The 20,328-nt window shown below is 31.8% G+C and overlaps 2 protein-coding genes and 1 long non-coding RNA gene across 4 annotated transcripts; 1 reads left to right on the top strand and 2 right to left on the bottom strand.

The window, feature by feature from the left end:
- Nucleotides 1-3,279, bottom strand: LOC148608264 (uncharacterized). Its single transcript, XM_088544862.1, has 5 exons — nt 3,119-3,279; nt 2,117-2,205; nt 1,287-1,410; nt 470-597; nt 1-186 (listed from the first exon to the last, which is right to left on the bottom strand). Exons 1-5 carry the CDS (start codon nt 3,231-3,233, stop codon nt 31-33), a joined length of 612 nt encoding a protein of 203 aa, XP_088400988.1. The 5' UTR covers nt 3,234-3,279; the 3' UTR covers nt 1-30.
- A 322-nt stretch (nt 3,280-3,601) lies between these two features.
- LOC148608263 (uncharacterized) lies at nt 3,602-10,561 on the top strand. Its single transcript, XR_015915324.1, has 5 exons — nt 3,602-4,026; nt 4,697-4,765; nt 6,082-6,183; nt 7,938-8,021; nt 10,311-10,561. It is a non-coding gene; the product is annotated as an uncharacterized LOC148608263 (long non-coding RNA).
- LOC148608262 (ornithine decarboxylase-like) lies at nt 8,231-20,328 on the bottom strand. Of its 2 annotated transcripts, none has more exons than XM_088545992.1 (11): nt 20,191-20,328; nt 17,877-18,023; nt 16,482-16,572; nt 16,137-16,213; nt 15,582-15,754; nt 15,019-15,150; nt 14,339-14,516; nt 13,350-13,503; nt 10,556-10,653; nt 8,928-9,136; nt 8,231-8,607 (listed from the first exon to the last, which is right to left on the bottom strand). In XM_088545992.1, the coding sequence occupies exons 2-11, from the start codon at nt 17,967-17,969 to the stop codon at nt 8,586-8,588; spliced, it is 1,227 nt and encodes a 408-aa protein (XP_088402118.1). In that variant the 5' UTR covers nt 17,970-18,023; nt 20,191-20,328; the 3' UTR covers nt 8,231-8,585. The 2 variants fall into 2 exon arrangements, with proteins under 2 accessions (XP_088402118.1, XP_088402117.1); XM_088545991.1 differs by having other exon boundaries at nt 17,877-17,986.

The raw sequence follows: 20,328 nt of genomic DNA, 5'->3' as shown, positions 1-20,328 counted from the left end.
CAAGTGATATTAACATTTAATACATAAAAATCATAGGGGACCACCACAAGGTTGGGTATTTGTATATCCACAGCGATTTGCAAAGCCAATCCGAGTACACAGAGAATTCTTTATATAGCAAGTGCGCAGCTTTCCATCTCCAACAAGACGACAGAAGTCTCCTGGTTTGTCACGACTGGAAGTTACCTAGATGAAAAGATACAGAACATGACTACAGTTATGTGTGTGTCCCTACAAGGCAATACATTTATTGGGACAAAACGTCTTCAAAACATTTAATCATGGAATGTGATTGGATGTTAAACTTTAGCATCTACAAGTACAAAACTTGTAAATAATAGCCTTTACCAATTCATATAATACAAACCTCTTAAAACGAATTTATGAAGAGGACACAATAATAAAACATCGACTCCTACAGTGAAATCTAAGAAAAAAACTCAAATATGCATGTAATTACTATTCTCACCTCACAGTCACAGTTTCTAACATAAGAATTTCGCGTGGCTCTTGATAAGACGTATGTCCACTGTGGAGGGGTTAAAGGTCGCTCTTTCGGATCCACCTCACATGATGTGATTTTGTTAAATTTTTTGCCTGTGTTAACAAGATATTGTTTAGTTGTAAGATCGCTTACAAAATGTATATATCAATCAATACATATTTTAGACGATGTATTTAAGTAGCACTCCAGCTAAGGATCATGCAAAATGTGATTCATGGGTAAAAAGCCTATATATTTATATTTTTGATATTTTGTTTGAAATGCCATAGTAAACAGAAATTAACAAGTGGTTTTTCATATAACCCGTGCTCTTAGGAGATAATAATTGTATAGAATGCACTGTAGATTTCAAAATTAAAGGAGATAATTCTGTAAATGACACTCAAATACAACAGAATCTACTGGATTGTCAATGTCGATTATCTCCTAAGAGCAGGCAGATTTGAATTAATTATTACACATTTCATAGTATAGACCCATAAAACAACTTAATTACAAAAATAAAAATATGTATCCTTTTTTAGGGTGTATCACATTTTTTCAGATTTTGCATGATTCTTACAAACACAGCTACTTAACTATTCCATTACATTGACCAAGAAATATATTTTAAAGTATCCTTTTATGAATGAATGAATACAATGTATGAATAATGTCGATGAATAGATTACAATGTAATTCTGGTTGGTTTTTTTCGTAAATTAAAATTATATATTAAACCAATGTAAAAACAAAGTATTAGGTCAATGAGTGACGATGGGAACCTGGGCTACATACGTACTTGGGATTGGTAAGCCTAAACGTTTTCCCATTAGAAACTGAATTGAGTTTAAAGGAAACTCAACACCACAATCCTCATTTGGTCTTGGAGATTGGAATACAAACGTTTCTACCTTTATTCTGCCCTTTAAAAAATGAAAAGCAATGTTGTTTCTCCTTCATCGTTTTTATATTGCATTTCATATGATGAACATGTATTAATCATTGATTAATTTTCTTTTCTTGGTAAAACAAAGATAGGAAATTCATATTTTTATAATGTTGTCGCTGTAAACAATATATGCAATATGCGAGTTAATACATATTTCATTTAAATACAATGAAAATGAATATGCATTTAAATTAGGAATGCCAAATTTTGTAATTTAAAGAAAACTATTTGAGAGTAAAAAAACTACATATTTAATAATAGATAGAATTGTCATTTTGATATTGAATGGATATTTTGTTTTTCAAAGAAATAAATTAGCATATCGACTTTTAGCTGATCGGTTATTATAATATAGTTTTGACAGATTAAAATCATAATATTTCAGAAATAGCACTTTGTGACACCTCACCGAATTATAATGTAATAATAGAAAACATTAAGATGATTCTAATTGGACATCTGTGTTTGATGCTCTGTCAATATATTTACAGAGGGACAATTTTCTTATACTCAATTTCATGTTCAAATGGTGTAGAATAATAGTATCAGAGATTTACTAAACACTATGGTTGGATTCCATACTATAATGCTCTCTACCAGAATCAATTATAGTGTTGTTTTCTTTTACATTTCAGATAAATGATGATAAAGAAAGAGGCATTGATCTGTTAAGGTTTTACCTTAATTCTACGAATTACTTTTGCAGTGTACTCAATGTCAGACGTACCATCTGTAGTAGGTTTACTACTGGTGATTCTACCTACGAAAGCTGCAACATAAACCACGTCTATTGTTGATTAAAATTAAAATGTGTTCATGCAAAATAATAGAATTGTAAAAAATGAAAATTATAGTAAAACGCTTACCCTACCGGTGCACCTGGTCCATGCTCCCAGTTTTTAGTGGAGTCCGAGTTGCTCATTTGCTTTTGTTACTTTGTATGTATGATTTTAGTTTCTGTATGTTCTTTGTTGTCTTTGTCCCTGGATTACATTCTTTTGATCAACGCTATAACCTTGGTTCCCTTGATTACTCTTTCATATTTTATCTGTCGAGATATAGATTCTCTCTCGGTAATGAGTTGTTTAATTCTTACCTCACTCGAGTTGTGAGCTTAAGCGAGCATGTTATAATGTTAGTTATGTTATCGAAAGTGGAAAATGGAGAACAAAAATCATATCAAGAACACGCTGAATGATAATTGTTTATCCGATGAAATCTGTATAACACTTGGTAATTCCAAGAAATCTCTTGCAGGAACTGAATCGCTGCTTACTAAAATCACATGCATTACTAGTCACTGGCTAAGAATTGGAGAACAATTATTTCAAACCGAAAGAAAAATCTTGTTTAATACTAAAATTAAAGAATTGTTTTGATATTATGTAAAATAATAACCAAGAAATCCTCAGCTTAGAGGACGAAATATTGCTTACTTTCATATAATTTATTACTCCGTAACAATATTTTAAAATAGTAAGTTACAAATTGCCTATAGATTGATATTTTTTTTTAATTAATTACAATCCTGTGGATTGTTTTACTTTCAAAAAACAATTGCTTTTTGCAACTTAAGGTTACTATCCCTACAACAGCCTCATTTGATTGCAGGGTTCTTGATACTATAATTAAATGTATTAATGTATTAAATGTATTATTTTTTTTTAATATTTATAACTTACCGAAGTCACTTTTACAAAATTTTGTCTGTAAATCCGGATATTGACATGGGCATGCTGATTGTGTTGTTGAAACCCAAAGGAGAACCACAGCTAGAATATACCCTATATTAACCATTGTTAGATATTTAGTGTAAGTCTCAGAAAGATGTTACAAAAACTGATTTATACTCGGTACTGTTTTATACGACAAAAAGATTAATTTCAAAGGAGGCACAATCAGGTGGCTATGTATAAGTCATGACAATATTATATCTTTTGTCTTTTTAGTTTTATTAGGTTTGAATTTGATTGTCTTGTTTTTTTTTTCTTTGTAATGTTAGTGTCCTTCTGTTTTGTCTTTGTTTTTTGTTTTTTTTGTTTTTGTTTTTTGTGTGTGTGTGTGTGTGTGTGTGTGTGTGTGTGTGTGTGTGTGGTGTTTGCTATTTTTCTATACCTAAATCCACCACATGTAAATTTGCTTTGTGTTTTTTTATTTTTTGGGTTTTTTTGGGGGAAGAGTGTTGTTTTTTTTTCCTGTGGTAGGGGCTTTGTTTAGTTTTGTGTTTGTCTGTATTTTTCTTTGTATATTATTTTTCTTATTTTGCTATTTTCTTTATTTTTAAGAGAACAAACCTCCTGAACTTTAGAGAATTTTCCATCAAATCATCTTACATGTAATTACTTACATGCAATCCCAAAGGAACCTCGAAATGCAGTGCTAATCACGTTGAAGTCAGTGTATAAATTTACCGACCTTTACAAAACCGGTATTGTACAATGCGTTATATAGAATTAATTATTTCTATAATGACAGATAAACATATATTGCATGTAAAATTGCAATTCTGTAGGATTACGTCTGATGTGGTTAACCTGAATACATATATATCATCGAGATATTTTGTGCAACATATTGAACGAAGTAGAAGGTAAGTAGGCTGATTTAATGATATTAAAAAAACATTAACTCCTTAAAGCTATAAAGTATAACGTTAATAGGATTCGAGGGATAGAATAAAGTTCAGTGGAAGTATGAGAATCAAAACTTACAGAACTGTTTGATAGGTTCTTATGCTCTAATTTTCAGCGTAAAACGACAACAATCAAAAAAACAAATTAATACGAGGTTTTTGTTTAATATCTGCTGTATGGAAACAAATATCTACGATGTCGTGCTACCTCAAAGTTTAATAAAAAATAATAAAATGAAACATTATCAAATTTTAATTCCTTTTATTGTGTGCATTATCTTTTATCATAACTGTTATTACTCAAATTGGTAAATTTTAGTATTCATTACTATAAATAAGACAGTTCTAAATCCTTTTTGACAGCCGGCTAATTTCGGCTTGGAACACAGACGAAACTCAAGTTAGCAAACTCACAAGCAACGAACGAACGACGGAAACAACAAAAATTGAAACCAATAAAGCCAGACCCCAAATGTGTATTTTTGTTAACTTCTACCATTTAATCTTTTTGGAATAATTACTTTTTTAGTCAACCAGTTTTGAGGACCAAACATATCATTATAGATTATGTAACAATTCACAGTTCAGAGCATGTTGCTAAACTTTCTCTTGATGTTATTTTTTAAAGCAGATGTAACTGTGACAAATGGTATATATGGCAATATTCTGGAAGACCCTGTTTCTTGGAGTGAAAGAAGTATGTATCTACATATATTTCATTGATAAAATTCAAGAAATTGCACTTGTATTATATTCGTATAATATAGTCTAATAAGCAGGAAATTATAATTTTCATAATCAAGAAGATGAAAAAGATGAACCTGGTCCATTTACAATAAAAACGTTGGTTACAGCCGTTTCGTGTAAGCACAGTTTTAACTATATATTTTATACTATTAATTGTGAAAATTGAAAAGATAACGTGTTTACATTTATCTTAAAATAAAACTTTGCCACATGAATTGAAATATATCCTACAGTACTTGTAAGTGTAAAGCTTACCATTCTTCGGTATATTGGGATGGAGGATGGGGAATAGGGGAAGGGGAATGGAAATTTGGGATATGGATGGTGTATGGGAGGTGAAGATTTTCAGTTGGGAGGATAGGGAAATTATTTTTAAACAGTTTATTGCTATGAAAGTATATAGTAAATTTATTTAAAATAAAAGCTAAAATATTGAAGAATTTAAAAGGCTAAAATTTAATTTGACAATGTAATCATTCGATAAGAAATATGCAATGGGGATTCTATCGGGATTTGCAGATTTCTTCAAAGGGGAATTCTCAATGGGGAATGAGGGATGGTGTATGATATATGTTGGAAGTTTAAACCTTTCAAGGGATGTACCAAACAAATTTCACAAAGTTTATTTTAACTTGCAAAGTAACAAAAACATGTTAAATCTTTGAAATAAACATCATAAAAAACCAAAATACCAGGATGAAAAAAGATGTAATGACGTCCAAACAGTTATAAAACATAATGTTACATGACAGTATGCATTGGTGACAAGGACTTAAATCAGATTGCAACGTACTATTTATGTGTGATTATTTCTACATATTTTAATTTATCAGTGAGAACGGGGTAGAATTTTTGTTCTTTTGGATTTTTCTACCTTTATTATTTAATTATCAACACTATTAATTCGTTATCAATTTTTGTACAACTAAAGAAAAGTTTGGCAGAAATCTTTCCATTCATCTTCATGCTTTTGACGAAACTGTTCAACTGTTCTGATATAAATCATATTATACATGATTTTTATTTTGAGTTCTACTTATAAAGTGCAAAACGAGCACTTCATTTTTTATGATGATTGTGTAAGCTCTTATGAAAATCCCTGAAATAAAGCTAATGTGTTTTTTATACAAATCAGAGGTTACAGAATAGCTTTTTCTGATGTCATAAACACTTTCATTAATGCTCAGTGTTGGTCCAATTAGGTAATTTATCCATCTGCATATGCTGACCGTGTCAAAGTTCTCTTTTCTCTTTTTTCTATTCCAGACTACTTTTCATGAGCAACTCGACAGGTGTTTCTAGAAAAGCAGAAGACGCTTACCCTACCGGTGCACCTGGTAATTTTTTCTGACTTACTCATTTCCTTTTGTACGTATTAGTTTGGTTATTTTGTATTTTTACTACGAAATATCTACAATCACTAATTTTACTTTTAAAACGGAAATCGTCATATTGATTTGATTATGGATTGCGCTGGATATCTATTGGGACGTTGGAATGTATAAGATATAGAATCAATCATAAACACGATCAAAGTAGTTTCCGGTTAGATAAGGTCTTCTAGCAGTTAAAGCAAAAGAAAAATTGTCTATTTCTATAGGAAATTACAACCGATGTGCTTGTATGTGTAAATAAATGTTCATTTTTTAGTGTTATTCTGTTCATGAAGTAATTTTGACAAGCACTATCTGCCAAATAAATAGAGCCATAAACTAAACTGTTTTTGAATTATTCTGAATCACAAATTTTTTTTGTGATGGATCATCCTGTATCAATTTATCGAAAATCTAAATAAGCTGAGAAATGGATTGACGTTAAATTTACAATGTGTTGTGCAAATAAACCAGAATATAAACAACTATATGTGTATAAAACAACAGCCACGTGTGGCTGTATATATTATCATGATATCCATTGATATTTTAATGCTTTTGTCTAATTGCAATTCCGTCATTTGTATCGTTAATGAAATGTATGACTATTTTTACAGTTCTTAGTACTGTGCTGGCGTCGATTTCACAAAAAGTGTAAATTTGATCGTAAGTAATGACGTCACAACCTTAAAAAGCATTCTGACGTCATTATTTACAATCAATGTCATACTTACGACTGTTTATGAAATTGACGCCTGGTATATATATAAATTTACGTTAGTTTTCTGTTATATGCTCTTTTTGTATCTAGACAATGTATACATAAGACTTTTTAGAACTTGAATATTTGTACGTTCAGGTCTGCTACGTTTATCTGTCAATATAAACAACTTTTACATTCACTTACCCTGTGTCCAATAAAGAGTGATTTTAGTGCATCAGAGACTTTATACTCCCATTTTTAAATATTTCACTTGAATCATATAGCTGCCATCGACAATAAAACAACTCTTCACTAAAAGACCATTAGAAGATGAACATTTTACTAAACACTTTCATTAATATAAAGATCTGATGCTGAAGTTTGGCTGTACTTGTCGTAACTAAATCAAAAATGGGATTTTACATTCTAGTTACTATGGAAATGTAGTAATAAAGCTCTAAAGGTTAAACAGAATCCTTTTAATCTGGTAAAATATGTGAATATACTTATCTTCAGCGTATCATTGTAAATAATTTAATTATGTTTTTACTGGTTCCAACATTGACCCTCTATTTCATAAATTAAATATTATTCAACTGTACATTTTGTCATATTACCTGGCTATTACTTTTCATTTTGCACGAAGACTTCGTTTTACTTCGACATTTTATGATGTACATGTAGCTTCACTAAATCCTGTTAGGTGTGTTTTTATTGATATATTTTTTTAGCTGTATATACTTCCAGTAAATACATATGAATTCTTATTTTTTACAAAATTAAGACGGCGTTTCATTTTGAGTTGAAGTCAAAACATGAGGAGCCTAAAACGAACCAGAAACGAACATTGCCCTGATGTTCATCAATAATGTGGTTGTTCGTCAATGTATCTCTGTAAAATTGTTCTGCGCTGTGACAAATTACCAAAGGTAGATTGGGATACATTTTGACTCGAATCTATAAGGAATTAAAAGCCAGAGACGTGCTTTGTCTGATTTCTTTTTGATAACTTGAGGGGTATGTATCATTTTGTTTTTAAATTGTAGCACAATGTGCTATACCATAAGAGGATAATGAGATTGGTCTGTGTGTCGTGACTTGAGCCCAGTAGGAATGTAGGAGAATAAAGGGTAAGAAACAAACACTTTCCAGATTTATGGATGGTGTTTTGAGTGAAAGTTAATTAATTTCTTCGAAATTGTACTACAAACAATCAAACCACCAGGGAAAGTATGGATTGATTTTGAATGTCTTAAGAGATTAAAATGAAACATCTGCATCTTCAACCATGTCAGATGAATACTTTGAATATTATGGTATTACATATCTATCTCAACCATGTGGACAAAATTCTTTATTTTGTCATAGTTTTTATTGAACTTGACATTACAGACATTGTGGGTGCATTCATAGAAGCCAATGACGTTGTTCTTTCTGATGCAACTGGTTCATGGTGATATTTATTTGTTGACACCGATATGAACATGTCTATTAAGATATCAAATAATTTGCGTTATGTCCACTACAACATTTGTTAGACACTATTCCATCAATACATTAAATGTTTAATACAAGGGTTAAACACAAATAACATAAAATTATTATAATTATTATAATGTTTCCTCCAGCATGTGTTAATCTGAATAATACTAATCAGCCATTTCTTTGTATTTCCACACGATTTAACACTATGTCTATGGCTTGTATACCTCCTCCCTAAAAACAGAATATATTCCTGAAAACCTATATCCACTTTCCACATCAAATTAAAATATTGAATTAATAAATGATTTTTTTTATTATAATTTTTAATTAAAATGTACAAACATTACACTGCAACTGTACGTGAGATTCAACGACATCTAATAATAAACCGCACAGTTACATTTTAAAAGGTCAATTCAATAGCATAGAAGATTATTTACATCTTTTCGAATGACGATATTTTCAACCAACCGTTTTCAGTTCGCAAGATAGGTTTCAAGCTGTGCAAAAGTGAAATCGTTTTGTTATACATAAAGTTCAGTATCACTCACCATTTTTTCTGTTCGCATATAAAGTGTTGTTTTGCTTTAGGTATACTATTGAATTCTGAGTGCATTACCACACTGTACGCTCCCATATTTTTGAAATAGATCCATTCTCCTTGTTCTAAGTCAGGTAGTCTGTAATTCGCAATCACAAGGTCGCGTGAATCACAAGTTGGTCCCCAAATCGTACTTGTATACAAACTTGTCTTGTCGTCCTGTAGTTTTGATTAGAATTTATTTCATCGCTCATATATTTCAATTTAAAAGAAGACGTTTAAAATGAGTAATACCCTTATTTAAACTAAATGCAACTTATACAATGAACCTAGCTGCGTCTAGACGAGAAATAAGTTCGGTGAAGACGAGGGTTCCCGTTACCTGCCAATTGATATTAGAAGACAGTTTTAAAGTTCTTGATTTTCAAAAAACGGACGGCATTCCAATGGGAACAAATGGTGCCCTTCTACTTGCTGACCTATTCCTTCACTCCTCTGAGACTGACTTTATAGGTGATCTGATCCAAAAGAAGGAACACCGTTTTGCTAGATCCATCAATCTCAGTTTCCACTATATAGATACAACATGTATATTATTGTTAAACAATCCTAGTTTCGGGAATTTGATACATCACATCTACCCCCAAAGATTTTGAGATGAAGGATACTTCAGACACTGTAAAGTCAGCCTCATATCTTGACTTTCACATTAAGATCGACGGTACAAGAAAACTAATGATCAACCAATCCGCATTGTCAACTTCCCTTCCATCTGTGACAACATCCCTCCATCACTTGCGTATGGAGTTTTCATATCACAACTCATACGTTATGCCTACATTGTACGCAGAATTTTTGTATCGCACTAGACTTCTTACAATTAGGCTTCTGAAACAGGGTTAGGTTGCTCCAAGATTAAAGTCATCATTACAGAAATGTTTTGGTCGTCGTCTTGAATTATTGGAGTGTTACGGTGTATCCGTCTGCACCATGAAACTAATTTGTTCATGGTTTCCCTTTCCTGTTTCGCCTACCCTGGACTTAACTTTTTATTAGCAACTCGATGGATGTTTCTAGAAAAAAGAGGACACTTACCCTACCGGTGTACCTGGTCCATTTACTTTTGTTACTTTAAGGTACTATTTTTGTTATTTGATGTTCTTTGTTGTGTTTGTATGTCTGTTTTCCATGTCTGGCCTTTGTCCCTGGATACCATTCTTTTGATTTAAAATTGCACAGAGTTTGGTTTATACATGTACACCTTTAATTACATTAATGCGGATGAGACAGTACTCCATTAGTTTTGAGTTATTATTATACTTTATATTGTATTTATGTATTAATTAAACAGAACATTAAACATGATATTGTAAACAATATTTCTATAATAAAGAATAGGATTGCGAAGATACTCACTCCGACGTGTGATGGAATATGACAACGAGCAGACAAAGATAACTGACACTGAAGTGTGATGGGATATGGCAACCAAACAAATATAACTCACCTTGAAGTGGGATTGGATATTGAAACTAGACCCAAATAACTTACTTTAAGTGTAATGGGATATGGAAACCCTACGAAGACATCTTTCTATGAAGTGTGATGCGATATGGGTACCCGACAAAGATAACTTACTTTGAAGTGTAATGGGACATGGCAACCAGGATCCAATGCACTTTCTTGAAAACTGCCATAAATTCCATCATTAATAATATAACTTCTTTCTGTTTCTTCTGAAGAAGAAATATTTTGGACGGACTCCAAATTGCATTGTCTTAGAGAACAGATAAGCTGTGGAGCACGACCACCAATTCACGTGTAATACAAAAATAAAAAAGAGAATAAATAAATCATGGAGTAGAGTGTTGTACTCATTTGCATATGGACTGGGTCTTTATATTCGATCATTTAAAACCGGGCGTAAGTAAGGTATAAAATACGAATATAAAGGCCACCTCATCTACCTCATCTATTCCGAGCGGGCAAAGGGCATCCACAAAGGTCATACATCTATGTCGGTTTAAGGCTGGTCTCTTTGCCTCTTTCCATGACAAGTCGCATGACCTCATCTCTGTATTGATCTGCGCCTCCAGGTAGTTGTCGGTCAACCTACCTTCTTCTATCTTGACGATTTTGATAAAGACCTATAGATTGTTTCGTGATGTTATGAAGATGTCTGAATATTTGTCCGAACCATCGTCATTTGCTTTTTTTATGGTATATTTTTTATGGAATATATCCAGTACAATGCCAAAGATCTACATTGTGATTATTTCTGGCCATTTGATTAGAAGAATTTGTGTCAGGCACATGTTCGTTTATCATTAAAGGTAATTTTAGAGTTGTTCTGGGTTTTTTATTCTTATGAACTTGGTTTATTAGTCTTTATTATCAACCCAGCTGCCTCCTGCAAGGCTGATGTTTTCTCTTGCATATGTTGGAATGTGTTGGATAGTAAAGCTCACATCATCTGCGAAGACTAGATCTAATTTGGTAGTGAGTGACAATATAATACATCTAGGTGGTGTTACTGAAGTTTTCATTATTTAGTCGATAACAATCGAGATTCAATGTGACAGTGGACAACCTTGACGTACCCTTGTATACACGTTGAAGGATGGGGAGAGTGTAGAACCTTAGGTGAGTAAGCAAGGGAACCAAGTTTCTAGCGGAAATCAAAAGAATGTAATCTAGGGAGAAAAACCAGATGTGGAAAACAGAAACACATAACAAAAAGTCTGGGAAAAAGAGGGGGATGACCTAGGATTTGTTGTTTTTGCACTGCCCTTGTGTGATCTATTTTGTCAGGAATACCATAATAACACAGTACCTTTCAAAGAGTCTGTCTATCAACCATATCAAATGCCTTCTTGAAATCAACAAAGGATATGTAATGAGGTGACTGTTCAATAATGTTGCATTGTGTGCCAATTTGTGCATGATCTGTCGCATGGGAACGGAGGTTTGCATCAATAGCTTCTTTGGTATGTTCCAACATTACTCTGGCGAGAACTTTACTTACTAGAGAGAGAGTATCTAATTGCACTCCATTTCTGACAACTGCTCAGGTCCTCGAACTTTGGTAGTTTGCATTGATGTATTGGTAACTTCATCTCTCAAGCACTTCCTCCTTATTCCATATGATTTCTAATAGATATTTCAGAATATCATATGTGAGTTATTGTTTAAACTTCAAGACTAACTAATTAACACCTGTTTCAATATAAAGTTATTTGTCCATGTGGTAAGTCAGAAGGATCTGGTGTTTGCTCTCCTTTTAGTAATTCAGCATTTCTCAAGCTGTTGTTTTAATCTTGTAATAATGTTGCCATCTTTATCCTTTACTGGTTTTGCTGTATTTGTTTTTTGCTGACGTGTGATATGCTGGTTTGGTGTCATTCGTGGTATCCTATGCTTTTGAAGGTAGTTTGGTGATGTAGTTTCTCGTATTGTGTCTGCTTTTTCTCCTGACTTCTTGTTTTAATATTCTTTCTTTTTGAGACCTCGTTTTGGCCTGTTCGAGTTGTATCTTAACTGTTAAACGTATTTTCTATTTTCTTAATTGTATCATTTGATAACCAAATCTTTTGCTTATTCTTCGAAAATCCTAAATCTTTCTTACATGTGGTGTTAAATGAGGATTTTACTATAACTCATGTTGTTTCCAGTGAGCCGTCATCAGTTTATGTTGTGCTTGGAAACGATTATTCAGCTTGATACCAAATTCAAAACTTATTTTAGGATGTTGTACCTCCTGTTCATGGGCTGGTCTTGTCTAGTAATCCTGGATATTTTAATCTTAAATTTGGCCATCCCGTATGTAAATAAGTACAACACCACATCTTACACAAATTATTTCTTTCCTAATATCAATAAAAAATGACTTCTGTATATAAATGGCCTAGAGATAGATATCACGGTTAAAATAGTGTATGTCGTTTGATTGACGTCATATAAGAATGGTTATTTACAACTTCAAATTGCGAATTTCTCTCACAGCTGGATTAATACCTATAGTCTTATGAAAAGGACATAATCAGAGATTTGTCATCAATTAATGATATGTGCACATAATGGTGTATCTAGTAACAATTTGTAGAAAAAGCAAAGATATTGTAAAATTTACTGTTTCTCTTATTTACATTCTTCATGCTACGAGGCGATGTAGTAGAAATTATTATTTTTAAAGGGGTCTTTAATTATCTAAGGATCCTACAATTCGATTTCAGGACCTCCATATTTTAAATTCAGGAACTCCTTAAATATTACTGGATGAAAAGGGTCATATACAATATATCTTCAAATTAATTTTAAATGATAGACAGAAAATTAAGAGAAAACAGTTATATAGCCCATTAGTTTATGTGTCAAAGTAATACTTTCATTATATTCTAAAAACAAATTGTACGAACTCTTTTTATCAATATACCTGACCCATCTTTTGGATAGCATATTTTCTTTGTCAATATATTTGTTGCCAAAGTAAAGGCAGAGGAAACAAAATATCTTCCAGGTTCTGCTATAACCCGTATATCATTCCCTCGAAAATATCTGTCTAGGGCCTTATTGACAGTATCTGCAATCTAAATAATGAAAATAGAAAAGATAAGGCTGAAATAATGTTCAAAAACAGAATCGAAGATTAACAGGACATTTTTTTTCGTATGAATTAGTGTTAGAAGCTCATGATTCTAATAGTATACATGTCTTTCTATCGACCAAATATCGTCAGAACGAATAAAGTTTAATCTTTGTTTTTCGATTTAAACAGAATAACAAAATGACTTTACATTTTATTATTTTACATGTAAATTTCCTTTTCTACATTCTTTTACTTTTCCGCTAGAATCTTGGTTCCCTTGATTATTCTTTCTTACCAAAATATTTGTTTTATTATCATTAACGTGTCATAGTTTTTTCTTTCCTCTTCCGTCTACCCCGGACTTAACCTTTTATGATCAACTCGATGGGTGTTTCTAGAGAAGCAGAGGACGCTTACCCTACCAGTTCACCTGGTCCATGCTCCCAGCTTTTAGTGGAGTCCGAGTTGTTCATTTGCTTTTGTTACTTTGTATGTTTAATTTTAGTTACTTTATGTTCTTTGTTGTACATGTCTGTTTTCCATTATATTACCGCTATAACCTTGGTTCCCTTGAATACACACCTCAAAAATTAATACGTTTGCAGTATTGTAAATATACAAGAGCTCTAATTTTATAATTTTACATGTAAGACGTCAAAGAAGCTGTGATCATTTGCATTATAAATTATCTTTTCAACGTAAATCCTTTGTTCCTATTAAATCTGAATTAATTCTGAAAAAGTTTATTCATAAAATTCAACCTTTAAGACAAGGAATTAGAATAAGCGACCACATAACTACAAGATGATTTAATATTGTAAATGAAATGCGCTAACCTTTTCAAATGGTACATCTGTGCCACTGGTGTTCAAATTAGCTCTAGGAAATCCTCCTCCAATGTCCAGCAACGTCATGTTTAAACCCAACTGAAGACCGATGTCAAAGGCAAGTCTGGCCTGGCTAATAGCGGTTTCGAAAGCTGTTGCCTCCAGTAACTGGCTTCCAACATGAAAACTAAACAAAGCATAAAATATCATAATCAACTTCTTATGCACTCGTTAAAAAAGATGTGTTTTAGTAAATGTAGATTTAAGAAGACCAAGGTATGAACACACAACTTATTTTCAATATGTTACGATTGACAAGTGTTGGTGCAAATATACATAATTTTACGTAAGCTTACATACTGACGCAAGGTACACAAAACGAATCCCGGGGTAAAAGATATTGAATAAGTTCATAGAAAAAAGACCAAGTGTCCGTTTCTAAAAAGAAAAACACGAATTTAGACCATCAACAAGTAATTAATGATTATATTAGTTATTATAAACACTTAGACATATGGATCTAAACACGTAGAGGAAAATGTGATAAATTGTCAAACAAATGATAAGGGGGAAATTCAGTTTTGAAGAAGAGGGTTTGATTGAGGCAAAATGGGAAAAATGTAACAAATTGATTTTTTACTTCAGTAATTGAAGAGGGATTATTAACTTCCCCAGAGAAAGTATCATACCAAATGCCAACAACGTTCATTTGTAGTTCTTTGGCAATCTGTAGCAGTCCACGGACGTCTTGACAACCAAACTTTTTACCCAGGGGATATTTCACTTTGTAGTTGGGTTCAATGTGGATTCTTAGAACCAATCTTCAAAATCAATGTATTTCGTACAAGTAGCAGTAAACAAACAAACAATTGTAAAAACAATTATATATAAATACGTAAGTATACTACAGGATAAACAAGAAAAAAATTCTATTTGGAATTAGGTGACCTGCCCGTATGACTTTACACTTATTTTAATATGCCTACCCTGTTTCTTAACACATATGGTATTATGCCCTGACTATAATGTAGTTATTTTTTTAATTCTTCACCGATAGATTTTATTTGGATAACAAAGTATCAAAACAACTGTATGGAACGAATATTTTAAAATGTATGCAGTAATACATACACATATTTACTTGTTTGATATGGATATCGTTTTCATTAACACGCCATAGCAAAGAATTATGTGCAAGTCGACTCTGTGTGAACTTTTAATTTGTCCTTCCAATAAGAAAAGTCGTACATACCTAGCAGTAGGTAAAACTGTCTTAATTTTTCTCAGTTCATTTTCGCAGTCAAATGTCATCAGAGAAACATTGTTATCAGACGCATATTTGATGAATGCGACTTGCTTAAAAGTGTTGGCATAAATAATTCTTGATGGATCGACCCCTAAACTTAATATATTCTGTATTTCAGCCTGCAATAACCAATTTCTAATAATTATCAAAAGCATTACCTTTGAAAATAATGTTTTGTAAACATACACCTGTAATGATCTTAAGGATAAGAAATGTTGTCTTACATAAAATAAATGATATTTCCTGAATAGAAGAAAAAATTTCCTCATTCAGTCGTTATCAGTTTAATAATGTGTGTGTGTCTTTTTTTTTTACTTGTTTTTTTTTTTTTTTTTGTTTTTTTTTGTTTTTTTTTTTTTTTTTTTTTTTTTGCATTTTTTGTTTCTTTTATTTTGTTTTTTTTAAATTTTGTTTTAATACTTTCATTGATAACTGAATGTCATTATCTGATATTTAGCTCAATACATATGCCACTACTTTCAACAAAACTTTCAGGGTTACCTTACTGGCACAATCAAAAGACAGTCCCATGTCAGCTAAAAGTTTCATCACTGGATAGAGATTGTTTGCTTTGACGGCTAGAGAAATATACACATATAAAAATATTTGTGAATACATCAATAATAGTTTGGGTCAAAGTCGAAAATTGTCGAATATTGTCGAACACACAATTTGGCTATAAAAGTTTGCAAATCGTATAATCCGTCGTTAATGGCAATTTTAGCTCAGACAAAAAAGATGTATTCAAATGCTGCCATATTAAAGTATTAAACTTTTTTTTACATAAAAAACGCAAAAATAAAATTACTATATTTTATACGATAATGGACATAATTATAACCATACCATAATAAGGGTGAACCCTAGGTAAACATTTCTTCCATAAATTGTAATTGCGTATTATGTCGCCCAAATCTCCAATTAAAAATGAATGCTCCTGCAAAAGAATAAATTGTATGTGTTTGTCTTGGTTTTAACTACATCTGTTGTTTAACTACATCTGTTATAGACAGCATATCACAGTTAGTTTAAAGATTTATTTTCAGAAAAAAAGGTTACAAAAAATCACAAGGCATAAAAAACAATAATTCTCTTCAGAAACTAAACATTTAAAAGCTCATCAGTTATTGGAAACGTGGTAATTGGTTCATATTATATGACAGTTTAATTATATTTTTTGCAAACTTTGGTATAACTAAAAACTGGTTGAACTAAATAAAATGTAATACCTAGTGGTTCAGATACAAACAAAACAATGCAGGGTAAAGACAGAAATTACAGCTAAAGCAAATAATAACCAGACGTCGGTTTCACAAAAAGTCGTAAGTGTGAAATTGATCTCGTAAATCATGACGTCACAATGCTATTTTAGTTTATGACGTCATTACTTACGATCAACTTCACACTTACGACTAATAGACCAGAACTATTACGAGCATTACATATACAACCTAAAATATTGCCTTGGTAGAAAATGACAGGTGTAAGTCACTTAAGACATTGTAATCGTAAGATATAATTCCAAACCAAATGATATATGTCTTTTCCGTGCATTTTGATTGAATGTATACCCTTGCGTTTACAGTTTTACACATGTGAACATGTTGAAGATATTGTAAACATTCATAAATACCAATTCTCCATCAGATAATTCGATTAAAGACGGTATTTATTGCTTATTCCCCCTGATGTTTGGCATCCCATATTCCGATTACCAGTTTGAAACATATAGTGATTAATAATCCCTATTTACTACGAATATTGAATTTAACAAAATGTAATATCTAATGGTCTAATTTTACCAATCGATAACTTCTATAATTTAAAAAAAAACAGTGCTGATTCCTTTAACACTGATAAAATTGCAACATATGTGTTTCATAGAAAAGAAGAGGACGCTTACCCTATTGAATCACCTTGTCCCAGTTTTTGGTGCAGTCCGAGTAGCTAACTTGCTTTTGTTTCATTGTACTCCATTTAGGTTATTCAATGTCCTTTGTTGTGTGTATCTGTTTTCCCTGTCTGGAGTTTATCCTTATATTTATTTTGTTTGGTTCCATTGATTACTCTTTCATTGCATTTTTTTCAATTTGTGTGAGAAAAAGACCAATTTTATGTGCTTGTTATGCATAAGCAAAAAAATATTTCAATATCAATATTTTTCTAGTATTTCAATAAGTTAACAAATGTTGCACATTTTCCCGTGTAGGCAACGTATTCTTGTTTCAATATTTAACTTACATCACTTCCATGAGTGATCTCCAGTATATGATCCTTGATTGGTTTACTCTCCTCTGAGACATCGACACAACTTTTGCCATACTCTATCAACATTACTATGTTTGCATAAACTGAAATTATAGTTGTATTTTCCTGATTCACGGCTCCCTATTTATTCCGTACAAAAAGAAAAAGAAAGGTAGAAAGAAACTACAGATGAATCGGTCAATAAAAAAAAGTGATTCACTAACCAATGTCAGTTTAAAGAGAAATACGCCTATGGTAGTCGGAATTTTGTTGTTTTACAATGTCCTCATAGCAGTAAATGAGGCCATGGTCATAGAATTTTCAAAACTAGTGGAGAAAAATAGCAGCATGTAGATATTGACGTAACGAACAGGACACAAAACCAATTGTTCGAAAGTATGTTAGCATTTTGAAAGTGAAGATAAGATATCTATAGACGACCTACCTTAATGATTTACTAAATTCCTATCAAATCATTACTATGCAAGTGGTTCCCTTTAATATAATGGCCACAGAATAAAAAAATATATTGATTAGAAATCAGTTTATTTTCGCGTATAAGGATGTCAGTTAAATATCGGAGCGTTTAATTTCAATACAAACTACATCTTAAACTTGTATTCAATAATAAATCTATCATTTTCGACGATTTATTTATTTTTTTTTAGTCGCGAAATTAGCGAAATAAATCGCTCGTGAAAAAAATCGATTCGCACTAATCATATTGTTTTTGTACAGCAAATTTGTTTTTAAACAAAATTCTGATCAGGTTTTTCTCTTACTTTCAATGCAATGTATCTGTTTATTCTTATTAACTACAGTGATTCTTCTAGGTACCAATCGATTGTGCTTAATATCTTGTATATGCAAAATAAATCTACATTCTAGCCTATTCAATTGTACACAGTATTCAAACTGTACATTTCTGTGTACACTGTGGCTTCCGTTGTCTAACTTCAATGTTTGGATTAACAAATGGGAAATTTGTAATAATTAATTTGATATGTAGAGGTAGAAACTTTTACGCTTACCCTACCGGTGCACCTGGTCCATGCTTCCAGTTTTTAGTGGAGTCCGAGTTGCTCATTTACTTTTGTTACTTTGTATGTATGATTTTAGTTACTTTATGTTCTTTGTTGTGAAAGTCTGTTTTCCATGTCTGGTCTTTGTCCCTGGATTACATTCTTCTGATTACCGCTATAACCTTGGTTCCCTTGATTACTCTTACAACATTTGCAAGTTTAAAATTGCAAGTTTAAAATAGTCGTGTGTGGCACTATCTTTATGACAAAGAGCAAATTGGCAAACATTAACATAACCATCGAGCGAAACATTTTTGGGGGTAAAATCAAAGACGAGACCGTACCAGGAAAATAACGACATACTAAATAAGACCATGAATGGTCTTGACCGATCCATCCCTTTATTGACAACTGTTTTGGTGTGAGCGTTGCTCGTGAGTCGTACGACAGTCCAATATTAATAAGTTTCTTGTACTTTGAAATGTTAAAATTATTTTTTAACATTTCAAAGTACAAGAAACTTATTCTACGAAAGTTGAGTATCAAAATGATACCGTTCCAACAAACGTTGAAAGAAATTAAACAGTTGAATCAGTGATAAGTTTGAATTCCGATACTTTCAAATCATGCAATATCGGAAATTTGAGAATTATACAGTCTAAATGGTGAGATAAGGAATGTCTGATTCGCATCTGAGGATTCTGACTGTTCACCTTGAGATAAAGGGCAAAACTTGACAAATGTTGCTTTGTTTACATTCCATTCGTTCTTCACAAATGATTGAGAAATCGGTGCACTTATACCACAGTAGACAGACAATTGCTGAAAGGTTGATCATTTTAGCACTAAATATTATTATTGTTTTATTGATGTCATTCATTTCAGAGTAATTGTTTTAGTCTATCCACATATTTTTTCCAGGAAATGATCGTAAATTTACAAAACAATAAATGGCGTTAGAAATAAAAACGACTTCACGTTGAAACCGTAAAGTTTACACACGTTAATGATAATCATATGGTCAGTAGAATAGGGTGTAGAATAGTCGAAGTAATTGTCAAAGTTTGTTATTTACTTCCATGTTAAAATACATTAATAACATAAAAAGTTTGTCCTTTTCATCAAGTAACACTTTCTAGTTGGGACGTAAGGATCTATAAAAATGCTACAATGAAGCTTGAATGGCATATTGAATTAGGAAGTCCTAGCAAAAATCAAGTAGTAACGTCAAGTACTACATCGACCAGATTCGAAAAACAAAAACTATTTTACATAAATACACTTACCTTTAATCTTGTGTCTTTAATTTTTTATGCAATGGTTAATTTTTGCCAGTTGGATCGGCTAAACCTATATAGGATGATATATATGTTGTCGAAGTTGGTTAATATTTTGCATATAAGAATATCTGTAAAGTCTATCTT

The sequence above is a fragment of the Perna viridis genome, chromosome 9, assembly GCF_037379345.1.
Source record: "Perna viridis isolate PV_CMFRI_1.1 ecotype Kerala chromosome 9, ASM3737934v1, whole genome shotgun sequence".
NCBI classification, from domain to species: Eukaryota; Metazoa; Mollusca; class Bivalvia; order Mytilida; family Mytilidae; genus Perna; species Perna viridis.
Note: the sequence above shows the minus strand (reverse complement) of the source record. Positions and strands in the feature narration are given on the sequence as shown.